Here is a 17,731-nt window from a genome sequence, read left to right on the forward strand (position 1 = left end):
CACCCTAATTTCTGTGGTATTTCTTGGTGGATTTTGAAGTGTATTTGCTTTCAAATTACGATCTACCATGCCTGATACTGTGGTATTTTGCCATAGATGTGAACGCCCCTCATGATTATTGTCATTTTTTTTCTTCTATATTCCAAACTTGTGGCCCCTCACTGGGGATGTCCAACTGGGCAAAGCTGGGTGACCGACTGCACCACGCTGATCAGATTAAACTACATGTAGACATCACAGTTTGCCCTAGCCATCACAGTTTGCCCAAGCCTTCTGGTTACGTTTTGGAAAGTGAAGCAATGCTATTTCAGAGAAAACAAAATTCTGTGCCCTTTTTTTTCTCTCATCTGTTATCCAAATCAAATGTGAATTTTTTCATGTGGTATCATGCTAAAAGGGAAGAAAAAAATAGATATCCCACATTCTCTAGTCTCGTTGCATTAGAAAGAATTTGTCTAGCTTTGATGATTTCCCTGGAATTGATGAGTTATATGACATTAGGTGAGAGTTAGTAGACAAGTTAGACACACTTGTGAATTACGAGACAGGATTTCTGGTTGTCATATAATTCAACATTCAGAGGTATTAGTTCTAAAACTCAGTTATGCAATGAGCATTTACCACAAGTGAATCAACGTACATGCCAGTGGAACTTGTTAGTACTTCCACCGTAATTAGAAATTTCGGCAATTCAGTAATTTGACTTGTAATGTTGGTCATGGAATGATCTGCTTTTCATGCATGATGATGATGATGATGATGATGATGATGAAACAGCATCTATATAGCACCATTTATCTGTAGAAACATTTAAAGGTGCCTGGCTCCCACAATGTGTCACACATCATTCACAAAGACATGACAGTTTGTTTCCTTTCATGCTGTGCCTCTCATGAAAGGCAAAGTTTCTCAAAAGTTTTTCACCGAGGGCTCCACAAAGATTGTGCATGCAACCTTTTGGAGTTCATTGACCCTGAAAAAAAAGGAATCTGCATAAAACTCACTTTTAATGACACATCAAGTGTGATGAAGATGCCACTCAACAAAACAACGCCATGTTGCAGCGACTGTAGGATGACAAAATTTCCTCTTTTATGGTAGCTACACTCTCAGATTTTGTCACAAATCTGACCCCATTCTGAGCTTTTTGTACCAGACTTTGATATCCGTTGATCAGAAATAACTTGAATCCTCCCTACCTGACAATTCTTTTCCCCCAAACATAAATTTTCATTATTGCATAATGCAGCATCTACCATGGATCTTGCATATCTCATTTATCACACCTGAGTGATTTTTGACAAATTTTCATGAAGCAGTTGTAGCTGTCTCGTTTTCTCAAAGAATATTCAGTTACTGTATGGTGTAGAACTGATTCCAGCATTGGAACAACAAAAGCAGGGTACGGGAAAGGTAGAAATTATATCTTCCACAGTCTTGAAATCAGTAATGTGTCTTTTGTACTCTACATACCAGTGAGTTTTTAAACCCTTTGGACACAGGAACTGGGTGTGAGAACTCCTACCTCTATGGAAAGTTGCCTTAACTTGTAGTCTGAGGGTTAAAAGCAGAGGCTGCCATGCCAGTGACCTCGGTCTCCAAGCATAATCTTATCAAGTTCAAAACCATAAATCACTGAAAATGAATCAGACGTTTGCATTTCTGAATCTTCAGGTTAGAGAAGCATGGGTACATATGAGGAATTTCTGGATGGTTTACATATGATGATTTATTTGAGACTTAAAGGCATTTTATATCTGTTCTCTTATGCTGTGTTGGTCATGGCTTTTAGTGAAACTATGCAACAAGGTCATGCAGTGTCATGTGATTGTAAAGCCATGGAGGAAAGAGTAGAAATCTCAGTTTTGAAAAGTATAAACTCTTTTTTTTTACTTCACATAGATTATATCAACCAGAGATTTTTAAGAGAAAAATTCATTAGGGGGCTTGGTACAGTGCTTCTATAAAACTTCTCCTCCAAAGGACCTGTTATCCTGTAAGAATTTCAATGTTCTTCAATCCAAAGACGTCTGAACGTAGGACATTGAAAGGGATGGTATAGTATTGGTTGAGATGAAGATTTAGCTTTTAATTTTTGGCGAGATACTTAGAAACCACTTTATGAAATGTAAAAGAGCATACAATTCTACGAGAAATTCAAATTTTATTTGATGAAAATTGGTCTTGAAATGACTGAGATATCCAAAAACAAAGTAAAACAAAGCAATCCTAATGAAAGGTAGGTTCCACTTTTAATTAGGGTCACTTCATTTTGGATATCTCGGCCATTTCAAAACCAATTTTCATCACATAAACTCTGAATTCCTTTTAGAATCATACCTACTTTTATATTTCACAGAAGGCTTCTTATTTTCTTAAAAAATGATAGTCAAAAAATGTTTTAAACCTGAAGTCCTATCCCATCCGAAACTTTACCATCCCCTTTAGCTGTAACAGGCAAGCAATTGTGTTGGACATAATACAAAATGTTTTAAGAAAGCAAATATCCTATCTATAACAATAGAGTATTTGCTATTTGCCCTGTCTTATTAAACAAATTTATTTAATGATATTTGTATCATTGTCTCCACATTTTTTTAAATCAGCTTTTTCAAGTTTATTTATCCAACAGAAAGGCCAAGGAAGTTAGAGGCAAGGCATCCATTGTTATTGTCATATATCTGATCAGAGTTTTTGCCAGAAAAATGCTGACTTTCAAGAATAGGGTGCAAATTTATTCATTACATCAAAATAGTACTTAATGAATATGGTTCATGAAAACAGTAATTTGTAGACTGATATGATATTATTAGCTTCTTGTGCAGAATTGTAAAATTATACTCCTACAGTATAGGTAAAAATAATCCCAAAAACTATCAAAGGGATGATATAGTTTTGTTTGAGACCTGGCTTCAAGGTTTGTTTTGTTTTTGTATGAGAAAATGAGAAACCTCCTATGAAGTCTGAAAAACACATAATTCCAAGGGGAATTCAACGTTTATTTGATGAAAAATGTTTTTTTTTTTTTAAATGGCCGATGTAGCCAAAATAAAGCAATCCAGGACCCACCTTTTATTAGGATCACTTTGTTTTACTTTGATTTTGGATATCTCAGTCATTCCAAAACCGATTTTCATCAAATAAGTTTTGAATTCTTCATAGAATGGTATAATGCTCTGTATTACTTAGTATTTCATAAGTGGTTCCTTGGTATCTTGTAGAAAATTAAAAGACCAATCCTCATTCCAACCAATACTATACCATCCCTTTAAAACAAAAGAGGAAAAAAGTTTCATACCTGTCATTTCTGAAAATTAGGTTAAGTCAAACATTAATTGTGATAATTCATGCAATCCATGGCAGCTTAGAGTAAATTTCAACTCGACCATCAAATATTTGTCACAGTAACAGCTGTGGTGGTAGGTACTCAAAACTTGTCAGAATCCTGGGAATATCACGCTCAATCGATTGAATATGAATATGGATCAGAACTTAAACCTATGCCTATGCTTATGCTTGCCATTTGTTCTGTTTGTGTAAACCAATCTGAAGCTCCAAGTAACATGATACCTCTGTTACAATACAATATCACTCATTGTTTTACCAGTAAATCCTTTTCATTTTTTTCAAACTCTATACATGGGTGAAGGATAATTGTGCATTTAGCTTTTTTTTTTTGCCATGGATCCTTGCTGCTATTAAAGAGAGAGAAATGAAGTATATATACTGTGAAAGACGATAATTGTGTCCCAAGAAAACATTGCATATTGTTTGATGGAGTGCATTAAAATCTAACCAACATCTAGTGGTCTGACATGTTTTACTGGGCACACTTCCTTATGAACATCATCCTAGCTTGTGCCCTAACTTTTGGTTAGAGAAGATGCTGCGCTTGCTTGCAAATGACAGCAGGCAGGACTTTGGCATACCACCTGTGCTGTGGAATCAAACCCCCTCCACACATCCCTGCTTCCCCACCCCCCTTTTGTCTTCCCCACCATGTTTGCAGCTGTATGTTATGTACAAATGTCACCTGCCCTATTGATGCCACTTGTCCCCCAGCGTAGGTGTGTATCTACGAAAAGTGGGGGAACCACTGTCCGGTGTACCTCAGCAAACACACTCTGCTCAGACACACATTTGCTCTGCCGATCCCAGTGGGTCGTCTTCTCTCTACCCCTCTCCCTCTCTCTCTCTCTCTCCTTCTCTCTGCATGTCTGTGTGTTGTTGTTGTTGCTTTTTCTCTTTCTCTTACTCTTGCTCTGTCTCTGATGTTGCTGGGTTGATACGGCTGGGTTGTCATGGCGATGATGGGGCAGAGCCCTCTGCAGACTGATGGCTGCTGTATGTTCTTTGCATTTCAGCACTCGTCTGTTTGGTGACACCAATGTTGACCATCACGCCGCGTGACTGGACGCAAAGTGCACAATGTCAGGGCAGCGATTGATTGGCTTCTCGTCTGGAGGACTCCAAATCATATTTGATTTAATTTAAAAAAAAAGAAAAGAACAACAACAGAATGAGTGCTCTTTGCCATATCAAGGTATAGGGCTTCATCATGTTGAGTGTAGAGGGCACTTGTGTGTTCATGAATATGTGTGTCTGTATCTAAGTATATTTGAATGTTTGTGCTGTGTGTTCAGGCATGCAATGTGGAAGTGCATTCTAGAAAGTATGTGGTTGGTTGTGATGCAATGCATTTTTACAGTCTAGAAATACAGGCAAAATGATTTTTCACTGAATATTTTCAAAGTGCAGAATGAAAATAAAAAATGTATCGAGAGGGTACCAGTATTGATGAGCAATCTTGCTTTATCATCCAAAGAAAAAACATTCAAAATCTGTCTTTCAGTGAACAATTAAATTGATTACTGAAAATGTAAGGGAAGTGTGATGATAGTTTGTCTAAAAATTGTATTTGATTATAGTCCCCAACTGCAGTACCTATTGTTGGTTGCTGACCAATGTATGACATTTCATGCCCATGATATCTGCTGTGTTCATAATGAGTTGTTCCATTTCCCCGAGATCAGGTGGGATCAGGAATTCTGCCCAAGCCTGCACCATCAGTGATGATTATTCCAGTTTGAACCTCATTTTTCATCTTTATGTCATGAATGACATTGAGTCCAGAGTCTATAACACCACTGTCTATTTTGGTTTGCCCAACCAATGTAAACAGTTAGTCCAATCCTAGGGCCTTGTAAGATATGAGCCAATTTTTAACACACTCATGATGGCTTTTATGATTTTATAGGATCATTTATGATAGAATTCTATGTTCTTGTAAGTAAGTAAGTAATATTCTCATTCTCTCACAGTTAAATTTAACTTGAATAATAGATTTGAATGTCTGGTGTTCTAATCACCTGTTCATGTATTCTCATTGTCTCACAGAAAAGTTCAACTCGCATGATAGAATTAAATGTTTTCTGTTCTAAAAGCCCATTCATATGTTGTCATTATCTCACCGAAAAATTCAACTCACATGATGGAATTAATATGTTTTCTGTTCTAATAACCCATTCATATATTCTCCTTCCCTCACAGAAAAATTCAACTCCTATGTCACGCTGAAGCTGCAGAATGTGAAGTCTACGACCATAGCTGTGAAGGGGAACCACCCAGCGTGGGAGCAAGACTTCATGTTGTAAGTTTGATCAGTCCCCTCACCCATCCCATTACTCTACCTGTCAAGTCATGGAGAATTTGCTGCATACATGATTATCTTGTGACTATTAGATTAGAAACCCTGATCATCACTGCCTGCCTGATAATGGGAAGAGAATAGGGTGGAATTGGTTAAATTTACGAAATTTGCACAAATTTTCCAATGTAAGAGGAAAATGGGAACTTGAATATGAAAAAAAACCCTGTTGCTACTCAAAGAATCACTTATAAGTTTAGCAGTTGAGAGGCTTTTTAAAATTCTGCCATCAAAATAAACAGTAGCTTGAGGCTCAAAGGAAGAAGTTGTTTTTTGGGTATTTTTTTTTTACTGTGACTTAGTAAACACTACTATCAAATATCATTAACCAAATGACAGAAATGTTTCTGGGACAGGATACTGTGAAACCAAAAATGTTAGCATCCATGAAACTTTCGCAGATGTCGTGAGGAGCCAAGATTCACGAAAGTAGAATGCACACAAATGTTTTTGTCTACACAATGCATTGAATGCCTGTAGCAATTTGCGAAAGCTTCACTCTGAGAAAAAGGCAGTTGGCTCCAACTCGCAAAAGTTACACGTCGCGAATTTTTCTGCATGGTTTTACAGGAGTTTTTTGTTAAAGGTGCATGGTCCCGGTGTTTTAGTCAAATGCGTACGCGGGCGCACGGCACAAGTTTCCTATAGAGACCTATGCTATCAACTCCTCTTTGGCGCTTACGCTGTGGCCCACTTCCCCGAGTCTGAAGAAGTCCGATTCACTGTAGTCAGTGGTCCGATCACAGTTCGGCTCATGATTCGGCTGAGGGGGATGACAGCTTTAGCAAACTTCTTTTGTGATGTCATAATAAGAAGCACATATGCACGCACCCTGGCATTACTATAGACTGCGCGATGCGCAGAGAAGACAACGAAGGCAACGTTACTTAGCGACACCTACGCACTTTACTCTTGATGACAGCTCAACTTTGGTAATCTTCGTATCAATGCTAACGGTGATCGGCGATATCATCAACAGCGCCCTCTACACTACCGGGACTATGCACCTTTAAGTTCTTAGTGGCCATCTTCTAAGAGCACAGAGCATGGGAAAAATGAATACAGTGTCAATATCAATGTTTAAGTATACTCTCAAGAGCTTGACACGGTTACAAGGACTAAGAAGAAGAAGCTAGTTGTTTATCCAGTCTGTGAGATAAAAACGACAACTTCAGCTTTCTTCATGACAGATTCCCATGTATTGCCAAAACTATACTAAAAATACAGCCTTATTTCTATAGAGTTTTTTTTTGTTTCTTTGATTCTGCATTGTCTCCAGATGACAAGTCCATAGGTGTTGTACACTGTAAATGTAGTGAAACTGCATGCACATCAATTCTGTACAATAAATGATATATTGGGTTGAAAATCAACACTGTGCCACTGCAATTTGGATAAAGATTGTATGAAAAAAAATCATGCAGAGAAGTATTGCTGAAACCTACCCCTGCCTAAAGAGACATCAACCTTGCAAACACCTCCACAATTGTCAATTAGATTCAATTTGTTCATGACACTGCACATTAGACCTGCAATACGTCACAATATAAAATAAACACAGTCAAGACTTCAAGATGAATAGAAATTGAATTATCTCATAATTATCAAGCTGTCCAAGCAATGGCTGTGTCTAATTCATAATTGTGTATCATGACTTTTATATAGCCATTGTCTTTCATGCCTTAAAATAAATGAGGGATTATCAGTACCGTTCAATATCAGCCAGTGTGACTGGTTAGGGCAGGCTAAGAGGAACATTCAAAGTGCAAATATAATACAAGCTTTATTTGTTTGTTTGATTGTTTGTTTGTGTGTGTGTGTGTGTGCTATATATAGAGTCATTTGTCATGTACAGAGAACAAAAGTACAATGATCACCTTTATCTTATCGCATTGGGTATGAAATACAATAGGAGAAAGCAAAACAGTTTCAAACAAATAAATATTTGTGTGTGTGGATGCATATGTGTGAAGATGGAGTGTGTGTGTTGATGTGTAGTTTGCTTAAGTGGCAACAAAACAAATGTAAGTTTTAACAAAAGAGCAGTTTTTTTTTTCCATCGGCTGTATTATTGGAGGGCAAAGACCTGGAGGATCTGACATTGGTAGGATGTCTGTGACCTTGGAGAAAGAGCGGATTGAGTTCTTATTTCAAGCACCCATAGAAGTTATTGTGTGCTCCAGAATTTCCGTGATGAGTTCCTGCTCAAGTTGGCAATTGAAATCTCTCTCTCACATTACCCCCCCCCCCAAAGAAAAAAAATGGAGAAAAAGCCACAAGAATGATATAAAAAAGGGTGTTACAATTTTGCGAATTTCATGAGTAGACTGATATTTGTGCAATTACCCATTCCTGAAAATAATTACTACCTCCCATGACACAAACATGCTGTGTATAACAATTATACTTCCAAGGTGGGAAATCACTCATTTTTCTCCTGAAAAGGAATAATACATAGTCTTCAAATCATAGCTGTCAGTGGTTATCTTACGCAAAAACTGTCTCACAGATCCAAATTCGCAAAGCATCATGCTAGAGATATATATGGTGCAAACGGCAGTTGAAAAGTTGAGGGTTAAAAAAAATTAATTTAGGTGAAGGAGGGGATGGGTTGGCAAATAATATGAGATGTGAAGAGTGAGCTTTTTTTATTCTAGAAGACCTCGTATGAGGGTTGTGAAGGACGAATGTACAAAATGTAAGATGAAGATGTAGGCCTAAACTTTACAACGACAGCACACCATCCCGCGGATTTTGAGGCAAGAGGGGCTAAAGACATAGAATCAGGCAAAAGAATGTGATGGTTATACATAGAGAGACAAAGAAATATAAGAGGCCCTGGTTGACAGATCAGCACGAAAATGAGAACTGGCTGATGTGACCTCAGAACAAAAAGGAAGAACGGAGACGAAAGAGAAGAGTAAAGAAAAGAGAACGAGAGAAAAACAAGAGTTGGATAAAAGAGGATATAGCACAGAGAGTCTTAATGTTACCATTCAGATTATTGGCCTTGGAGAGCAAAGGGATAGATAAGACGGGTAAATGTGGGAATGATCTTTTCAGATATCGAATCGATTCTTCCCCCTCCGGCGTTGCCTAACTGCTCCGTCATCTTTTTTGTGTGACCTACTCTCGCTTCCTGTCCGCCTCATGGCATTCGGGGGGAACACGGAAGAGGGTACGAAAGTTCGTCGGATGAAACAAGGATACAGAAAAACATTGGCAGAAACAAAAAGGGGGACAGCGGAAGAGAACGAGACATGGATTTATTCATGCACTTATTTCGTGCCAGTACGGCGTGGACATCGATTGATTGATTGATTGATTTACCTATTCACGTATTCATCCATTACCTTATTTTCCTCGTTGACACAGGGTAACCCTTTAACCTGGACAAAAGTGGGCTTCCTTAGGAGGGGCCCTAATACATATCTTGTACAAAAACAGAATTCTCACAATCATGTAGCCTTAATGTTAGTGGCATCAATAACTTTGACAAATATTCTTCTGTAGACAGTTTTCACTGCAAATTTATAGTAAAACAATACCTACTACAATGCTCCCACTTTGCCCGTAGGCTGATTCCGTAAAAATAGAAAAAAATGCAAGGTCAAAACAGGGATTGTGTTGGATAGATGCAGATGATATTGTTTACGTATACACTTTAGAATTTTCATGCTGTCTCTTTAGCCGTGGTCACACCGGCAACAAATAGCAAAGATTAACTTTGAGAAGTTTCCAATGTGACCGCAAACTTCTCAAAAAACTTCTTGTGAAACTTCTCGTAAAACTTCCCACTCAAACTAGGGAAATTTGGATGCTCGCAACTGAAATTTCACAAAAAATTCTTGAAGTTCAACTCTGCGATCTTTTGCCAGCATGACCGCAGCTAATGTCTCCTCTGACTGTTTGAAATTTTGCAACTGTCAGACCTGCTCTTCAAGATTATTCCTTGGACACAGTTTGAAATACAGTGGGACCTCTATTATCTGGCCATGTAGGAACCAGTGCCCATCCATATAAGCAATTTGACTGGATATTGCAGAAACAATGTTTATATATACTGTACGAGCTGAAATTTTCGTGTACAGATATTTTCGCGAATTGCTACTTGGAGGACATTTTAGCATGTTGTTAATTTCGCGGTTGTGAGAGTCTAACTGAATTTAGTTATTCACACGTTGTTATTTTCGCGTGTTGTTATTTTCGCGGTTCAAGGGCGATTCGTGAAAATAAAACCACCGCGAAAATTTCAGCTCGTACAGTATATGAGTACAAGTAGGCTGTCAACCCAGTTGAACTATGTAGGTATATGCCACAACAGTACTGTAATTTAATGCTGGCCTACTTGAAATCATGGTCATAAAATTGAAACATTTTACTGTCAAATTTACAATGTACATCATGTTTCTGTGGGGAATATCAAAGGTAAATGGCACGAGTTTTGTAGGAGTTTCAGTTGTATTTAAGATTACTTTTATATATTTTTTGTCTTTGCTGCTTGGAGGCATCCAAGTATGAGAGGGCCATTTAATTGGGGTCAGACTGTACATAAGCCTTCTCACATGATTGTAGGGTATATTTTGCATAGTCTTCCTATGCTGTCAAGGTGAATACTTTTTACTTCAAAATAATCATGAAAAGCACACTCGTTTGTCTTTTGTTGCACTTACAACAAATTAATCAAGTACTGGAGTTGCTCTTGAATTCTTTGTGGGACAGTGTGAAATACATAAACTGTATTGGATGATAATGGGCATATCCTGCATAGTGGTGGTATCCCTATGCTATCAGAATGGGTACCTTGTATCATTTCAAAGTAATCATGAAAACATGCTTCTCCTGTCTTCTGTTGCACCACTTAAATTCTTTGTGGGATAGTGTAAAATACATAAACCGTATCGCGTCATGTTAATGGGGCATATTCTGCATACCGGTAGTGTCCCTATGCTATCAAATTGGGCACCTTATGTTTCAAAGTAATCATTAACATGCTCTTTTAGCCTTTTCTTACATTGACAACAAATACATTGAATTGCCTCCATGTCATATGGGAGATCAGAATTCAAAAAAAAAGTTGTGCTCACTTCAGATAAGCAATTCAAGGAAGCTGTACTGAGTACCACATATCTTGGTTTCTTTGGCCCAGAGATGGAAATCAGAATTCGAAGCGTTTTGTTTACATCAGTTCAACAGATGAAGAAGAATGCTCAGCAGTGTGTCCCTGATGATGTTTTTGTAAAAGCATCGACAAGAAAAAAAGAGATCTAGGTGTTTAGGATTTACACATGAAAACAGATCCCTTTGGGAAAGCAGGGTCGAAGGCTAAATTGAGAAAGAGAACGAGAACAGCGGCTAAGAAAGAAAAAATGGATGGAGATGCCACATTCTGGCAGGTCCCTCATCAGGGTGTTTGAGCAAACCTTGGAGGGATTCATGGTAGTCTGTTGCTTTCACAGACTTTCTTTAGAACATGAAATATACTGTGATTGCATCAACAGAAATTTCAACAGCACAACATCCCTTGGCATTGAGTTTTCAACAAATCTTGAAGACAAGAAATACTGTCCTGAAGACATTTTCCAAATAATGTCAAAAGTTTGAAAAGTATGAAGACTTCACTTTGTAAAAAAAAGAAACACCCACAACAACAACAAAAAAGGTGTTTTTTTCCATGCCTGGAAGAAATTTTTGGTAAAAAGCAAATGCATTAAATTTTTTTACAAGTGCAGAACTACAGTGTAGTGAAGCACATGGTAATTTTCACATCTCCTATGAAGAGGTTCATGCATGGTTCTTTTTTACAGGTTTTTGTATTTTGTCATCATATTCAATATTGCTTCTGAAATTGCACTATAAAGGAGATGATGGAATATCAGCTCAGCATAGTCAATATTATTTCACTTGAAATTCAAATACAGATAATCTGTGGATGATGGGCTGTGCTTTCTGGATATATACGAAGAATTTGAATGCAAGCACAGATTAATCCATTTTATCAATTTGACTTAAAGCTGCTAAAATCTAAGTAATGATCAAAATACCAGGTATATGTGATAGTGTTGATAATGTTTTGAGAGATAATCTTGTAATATGTAATAAATGTATCATTGGAAAGATATATTTCTATTTGAAGATGACCTTTTATACACAAAAAAAAGTTTGAAAATGGCATTTATTTGTTTGTGTGTTCAAACTCCTCATATATTTTCCCATCTCCACTACATGAGAGATGTTTTCTGAGTTGAACTCTCATGTGGGAATTGAATGGCCTGATTTGTCGGATTCGAGGTATGCACCGTATGTACCTCTGATGTGGTATTTTGATTTGGAGGGACAAGATTCAAACTGTCTGTGCTCATACTCGGCAAAGTAGAGCGCGAGACCGCTGCAGAAAAGTGATAGTGACAGGCCTTATGCCGTAACATGGATGGAGCGTTTTGGCTATTACCGGTACTCTGTCGGTGCGTAGTTATCAATACCCGATGACATTCTGTGCTTCACATTCCTTGATGTGCATGATCAAACTAGCATTGAAAGTGCAAGATGTGAAGGTTCAGACACCACATTTAATAACAATATTTTCGTTCTCCTTTCTTTCGGTCTTGGGCTGGGAATATTTTCATAGCACACATCCTGGAGGGGTAGGCAAGTGGACGCTAAAACCACTCGTTGGTTTTTTTGGGGTAGAGAATGCATGAGATGCACTGGCCTGTTTTGGTGGGCCCCCCTGGGGCATTTTTACAAGAAGGCTTTGGTGGAGGGTGGGGATAGCATGGCAGGTGAGTTTGACAGGAAATTACTGCAGACAGAACAAACACGGATGGCTGACTGCGAGACGGCGTGGTCCTTGTCGTGGCGCGGCTGAAATACGTGCTGCAGCCTTGTCATATTGTTGTCAGCAGCAGGGATTGCACTTTGAATCCCGTTAATCACGGCAAATGATGGCATATACTTCTATGTATTCATTTTGATGTTGTCGACCAGCTCTCATCATCTTTGTTTGACTTGTCAAGACAATAACAAGTAGTTCAAGTGCCTTCATTTTTTCCCTCTTGTTTCTTCTCTCCATATCATGCACAAAGTCATACTTTTGATGTCAGAAAAGCCTTTTATCTTTAAGTTGCCTTGAAACGAAAGAAAAAAAAATCATGTTTCTTGAGCAAAAGGAAATGCGATAATGCTTTTCCAACCGTGGATGTGACAGTTCGCATCGTTCATGATTGTGTCAATATGAGGAAGAACAGAGCAACTGTGATGACAGGGAGTGTTTGTTTGTTTGTTTGTTTGTTTGTTTTTAGGGGGCGGGGTTGTACAAGAAACTCACATTCAAGAAACTCAGCATCTCCACCGACATTCCCTGGAAACTACCCCTCCCACTTGATTTTACATCATATTTCTTGCCCTTGTAGTATTTTTTTTTCGACTATTTGAAACATTCAAAAGTGCCATAATTTTCTTTTAGTAGCTATAGTTAATTCTTGATCATGAGTGCTCCCGGTGGCTCATTCAAATTTGTCTATGTTCTCGCCATTTTCATGTCAAGATGTTTTTTATGCCTCCGCCACGAAGTGGTGCCGGAGGCATTATGTTTTCGGGTTGTCCGTCCGTCCGTACGTACGTCCGTACGTCCGTACGTCCGTCCGTACGTCCGTACGTCCGTCCGCTTTCGTTTACGCGATAACTTGAGTAATATTTACTGGAATTTTACCAAACTTGGTCCAAGTATGAAGTATGATGGGGCAACAATTTGATAAGATTTTGGGTGAAATCGGCTAAAGGTCAAAGGTCAAAGGTCAAGGTCAAATCATGAAATTGTATCCGTTTACGCGATAACTCAAGACTGTATAGAGCAAATTTCACCAAACTTTGTTGGAGGATGATATTTGATGGGACAATTACTTGATTAGTTTTTCAGTGAAATCGGACAGAGGTCAAAGGTCAAAGATCAAGGTCAAATCCTAAAATTTATCTGTTTATGTGATAACTCAAAACTGGATGAAGCAGCTTTCACCAAACTTGGTCCAAGGATGATGTATGATGGGACAATTAGTTGAGTAGATTCTATTGACATTGACAAGAGGTCAAAGGTCAAAAGGTCAAGGTCAAATGCTAAAAATGTTGCTATTTCCCCCATATCTATGCAATGCCCGCAGTTATTTTCTTGAAACTTAGTGTAGACATGTACTACTGCGTAAGGATTCTCCAGAGGGAGTTTCATGTCATAAGGTCAAAGGTCAAAGGTTAGATGAAAATGTTGCAATATCACTTTTCTCGCAAATGGTTCAATGTATATCTTCATGGAACTTGGTACATATGCATGTACTGACTGGCAGGGATTATCTAGGGAATTTAAGGGTCATGGGTCAATAGTCAGGGGGTTCAAAGGTCAAGGTCAACTCCTCAAAATGTTACTATTTCTCTCATATACTAGTATATGCAACGATTGCATTATTAGTTTTAAAATTTAATATATGTACATGTATTACTTGATGGAGATTCTCTTGGAAATTTCCAGCCAGAAGGTCAAAGGTCAAAGGTTATGGGTCAAAGGTCAGGTTTGAATAAAAAATATATATATTTTGTACTGTAATTACACTCTTTCTTCATACCTTGAAAATTATACTCAATGCATTTAACTTATAATAAGGTCGGTCAGAAGTCAAGTAAAAATTTTCAATTCCCCAAATATGTGTACCTGCACTCTTTAATAGACAATTATAGCAAACCCAGTTCGTGGAAAGTGAACATTCAAGATATTTTTGACAAACCTGTTATTTCGATATTTTGCCAGTTATGTGAAACTGTCATCACACATTGTGAAGACATCGTACTATACACCTATTGGGAGAATCATGCATTATGGCGGAGGCATCAGTCGCCTTAGCGACATTTCTAGTTTTTCCTCTTTTTTTTTGCCATTTCAATTTCCTCGCCTTCCCCTCCAAGTCGACAAGTGGCTGCGACCGAATCCAGATCAGTTCACGAGGGATATCATCTTTGTTGCACATTGATTTATATTGGGGAGGAGTGTTTTCTCTTTTTTTAATAAAAACTCGCACCCGGGCAAGCTCACCATCCGCATCTGTAAATGAGAGGGTCTGTTCTGATTGATTTGAAGTCTCCCGGGCCTCGTGGTACCCTGGGTGAGCTTTATTTGTGTGATGTGTGACGATGATTTATCTGGCCTCGGCAAAACCAGCAGAAAGCCAAAATTGCTATTTGAGTGTGAGGCAGAGAGAAAGGAGGGAATTAAAACGCATAAAAACGAATATTTTCGTCGGTTGTCTCGGCTGACAATCAATTTGGGCCTGGCGTTTTATGAGAGATGCTGTGCAGTGCGGTGCATTGTTAAGGCACCAGGATTCCCACAAGTCCTTGTCACAAAGTACTTCCAGGTCACTGGGTCATGGGGTCAAGATTGCCTTTAATGATAAAGACACTCTTGAGTATTAGGTCAAAGTTGTCCTTGCATTATTAATTTAGAAGACTGTTATGTGATGGCTTCATTTCTAACTTTCAGTGAAACGATGTAAAGTAATTTGATCATGCAGGTATGAAATTCTTGGCATATCAGTCATTCTTTGCTGCTGTTATTTCATACCTTGTAGAGGTAAAATGAGAAAGGTAGGTGACAACTCTAAAATGCATCATTATTGCAGTTTATTGCCAAAGTAATTGCACTGACAAAGATGTAGCAGAGGATTCCAGTTTCAAATTACGAAACTAACTTGATAATTGGATGAAATTTGGTGCTCTCCTTAAAATGAGCATTTTTTTCTTTTCCCCATACCATCACTCCTCTTCACCATTACGTGACTTACTATTTTCAGAAAAGTGAGGAAGTTTTTCTAGAACTTTTTGACAGCAAAATGCTGCTGAATCATGACCTCAGTCCACGGACAGACTTTTTAGTTTCAGACCTGTGCAGACAGGCCACTTTAGGGAAACCATGACAACAGAGGCTAGTACAAACGGGTGACCTTTCTGTACAGATCGAGTCATGGCGGCCATATTGAATTTAAGCAGACCTGTTTGAACAAGACTATATCATTATGATGTGCATTGAGCTGAGGCCAAAATCAACACTAAAGGGAATAAAGCGTGTCATTACAATGTATGGACACAGAGTCATACTGTAGTTGTGGAAATGGTTGCTATTAAACACAGGTGGTTGCAATGACAGATTTTACTGCACTTGGGGAATTCCCTATGGCTGAAACAGAAATGCTTTGTGTCATGAAGTGCTGGTCCCTGTGTGTTTTCCCCAAGTCTATTTTGACCACAGGTGTACTTGAAAAGGATATTAAAATGTGGTAGGACCGCCAAAAAAAAAAAAAAAATAGAATAGCTGAGCATTCAATCACTGCTTTTAAATCCTACAAATCATTGTATGCAAAACATTGATACTTAAAAAAATCATCATCTTGCTCATTCTCATGTGTATGAAGAGTGCATTCTGGCCTTTTAGAAGCAAGGAAAAAAAATGAAGCTAGGCATTCAAAAACTCTGAATCCAGTAAGTTTTTGTACCCAAACTTTAACACTTTGTTAACATCTTATGCATTCCAATTCAAAAAAGAAAAAAAGAACACCTAACATTAAACTTCAAATTGCAAAGGAGATAAAACTGGAAGTTCAAAACTTTGGAATATGGATATAAGATTTCTATATGCCTACTAAAAATACTTCATGACCCTCCCTTTTACTATATCTTGCTGGGATGAGCGTGGAAATAAGAATGGAGAAATTGTGCCTAGGAGATTGATAATAGTGAGTAAACCTGGCATCATCTTCCCATGCATGTATAAACGCTTCAGAGGATGACTTGGGTGAACAAAGCATTTATTTTTGCAGAAATATCATATAAGTCGTATTTGATTTTTTTTTTAAAGAGTGGGGAGGAACATCTTCTCCATGCTGAACCAGAATATGTAAATGAGCAATAAGGGAGTAAAAGTGGACCTGTCAAACAGAAGTGAACACGACGACAACAACATTGCAAGATGCAACATTCCTCGGGCAGTGAAATGCAACACAACCTGACCGCACGGCATCAGTCTAGGGCTTCTGAATAGCCCAGATACCAAGATAAAGAGTGTATAGAGCACACCAATATTAAAGAAGAAGGAAGAGGAGGAGGAGGAGAGAGAGAGAGAGTATCAAGAAAACAAGAACAGAACACATCCAGCCACGTGAGGTTATGCCACTTTACAACAAGTGGGAAATGTTGCCTATTTAAGTATTAAAGCATTTCAAGGGAAACAGACTATAAGAGAAATCTACGTCGTAGCGAAAGAAGGTTGGAATGATTTGATTATATGTGACCCGCTACAACAAAAGGGTCCAAAAGTCGGGAGAGGACAATTTTCTGAAAATGGCATGGCATAATTCCCTTACTCTTCTACTTTAATTTCGTATGTAACACAACTCATTACAGTACTCGGTTGCGGAAATATCGATGATTTTATTAGCGCATGTCAAGTGGTTCTGGAGATCAGAGTTTCGAGAAAAATGCCTTCAAAGTTTTCCTTCCCACGCTATCATGATCAAGAGGAGGCGAGACAGTTTTCACTACTTGACAATAGAAGGTGTGCTCCTGGCAACCTCCGCGATGCTCATTCAAGCTTTAATAGCGCCAGTCATCTACGCACGACCAATCAGTAATCAGGACGCCACGCACTGACCAATAAGATAACTCCCTCGTTGCTAGGGGTAGAGTCTAGCTGCGGCGCTAAATCCAAATCTTCGGACACGTTTCTGTTACGTTGAAAGTCGGAAAATCAAGGCCCAGAAAAACGCTGATTTCTTACCTTTCCTTTGATCATTTTGCTTCGAAATTTCTGCAGATAATAGACAAAACATTAGACTACAAAATTATGCCAAAAACAGAAATCTGGTTGTTTTGACCAATTTTGATGATGTGACTTCAAACTCGTTTTTCTCAGCTCATCCGTCAGCGACTTTAGGATCCTTTTGTTGTAGCGGGTCACATATATCCTGTACCAGAACTTACTGCACAGGA

The 17,731-nt window shown here is 38.3% G+C and overlaps 1 protein-coding gene across 6 annotated transcripts in view; it reads left to right on the forward strand.

Annotated features, from left to right (window-relative positions):
• LOC139741709 (protein unc-13 homolog B-like) overlaps positions 1-17,731 on the forward strand; it is a 267,252-nt gene that overhangs the window by 63,546 nt on the left and 185,975 nt on the right. For all 6 annotated transcript variants that reach the window (XM_071652293.1, XM_071652294.1, XM_071652296.1 and 3 more), the window contains exon 3: positions 5,551-5,650. In XM_071652293.1, coding sequence (XP_071508394.1) covers positions 5,551-5,650 — 100 coding nt within the window. The remainder of the gene's footprint in view (positions 1-5,550; positions 5,651-17,731) is intronic.

This window comes from Diadema antillarum, unplaced genomic scaffold, assembly GCF_040938485.1.
Source record: "Diadema antillarum isolate AM-2024a unplaced genomic scaffold, OU_Dant_1.0 seq00000946_RagTag, whole genome shotgun sequence".
Taxonomy (NCBI): domain Eukaryota; kingdom Metazoa; phylum Echinodermata; class Echinoidea; order Diadematoida; family Diadematidae; genus Diadema; species Diadema antillarum.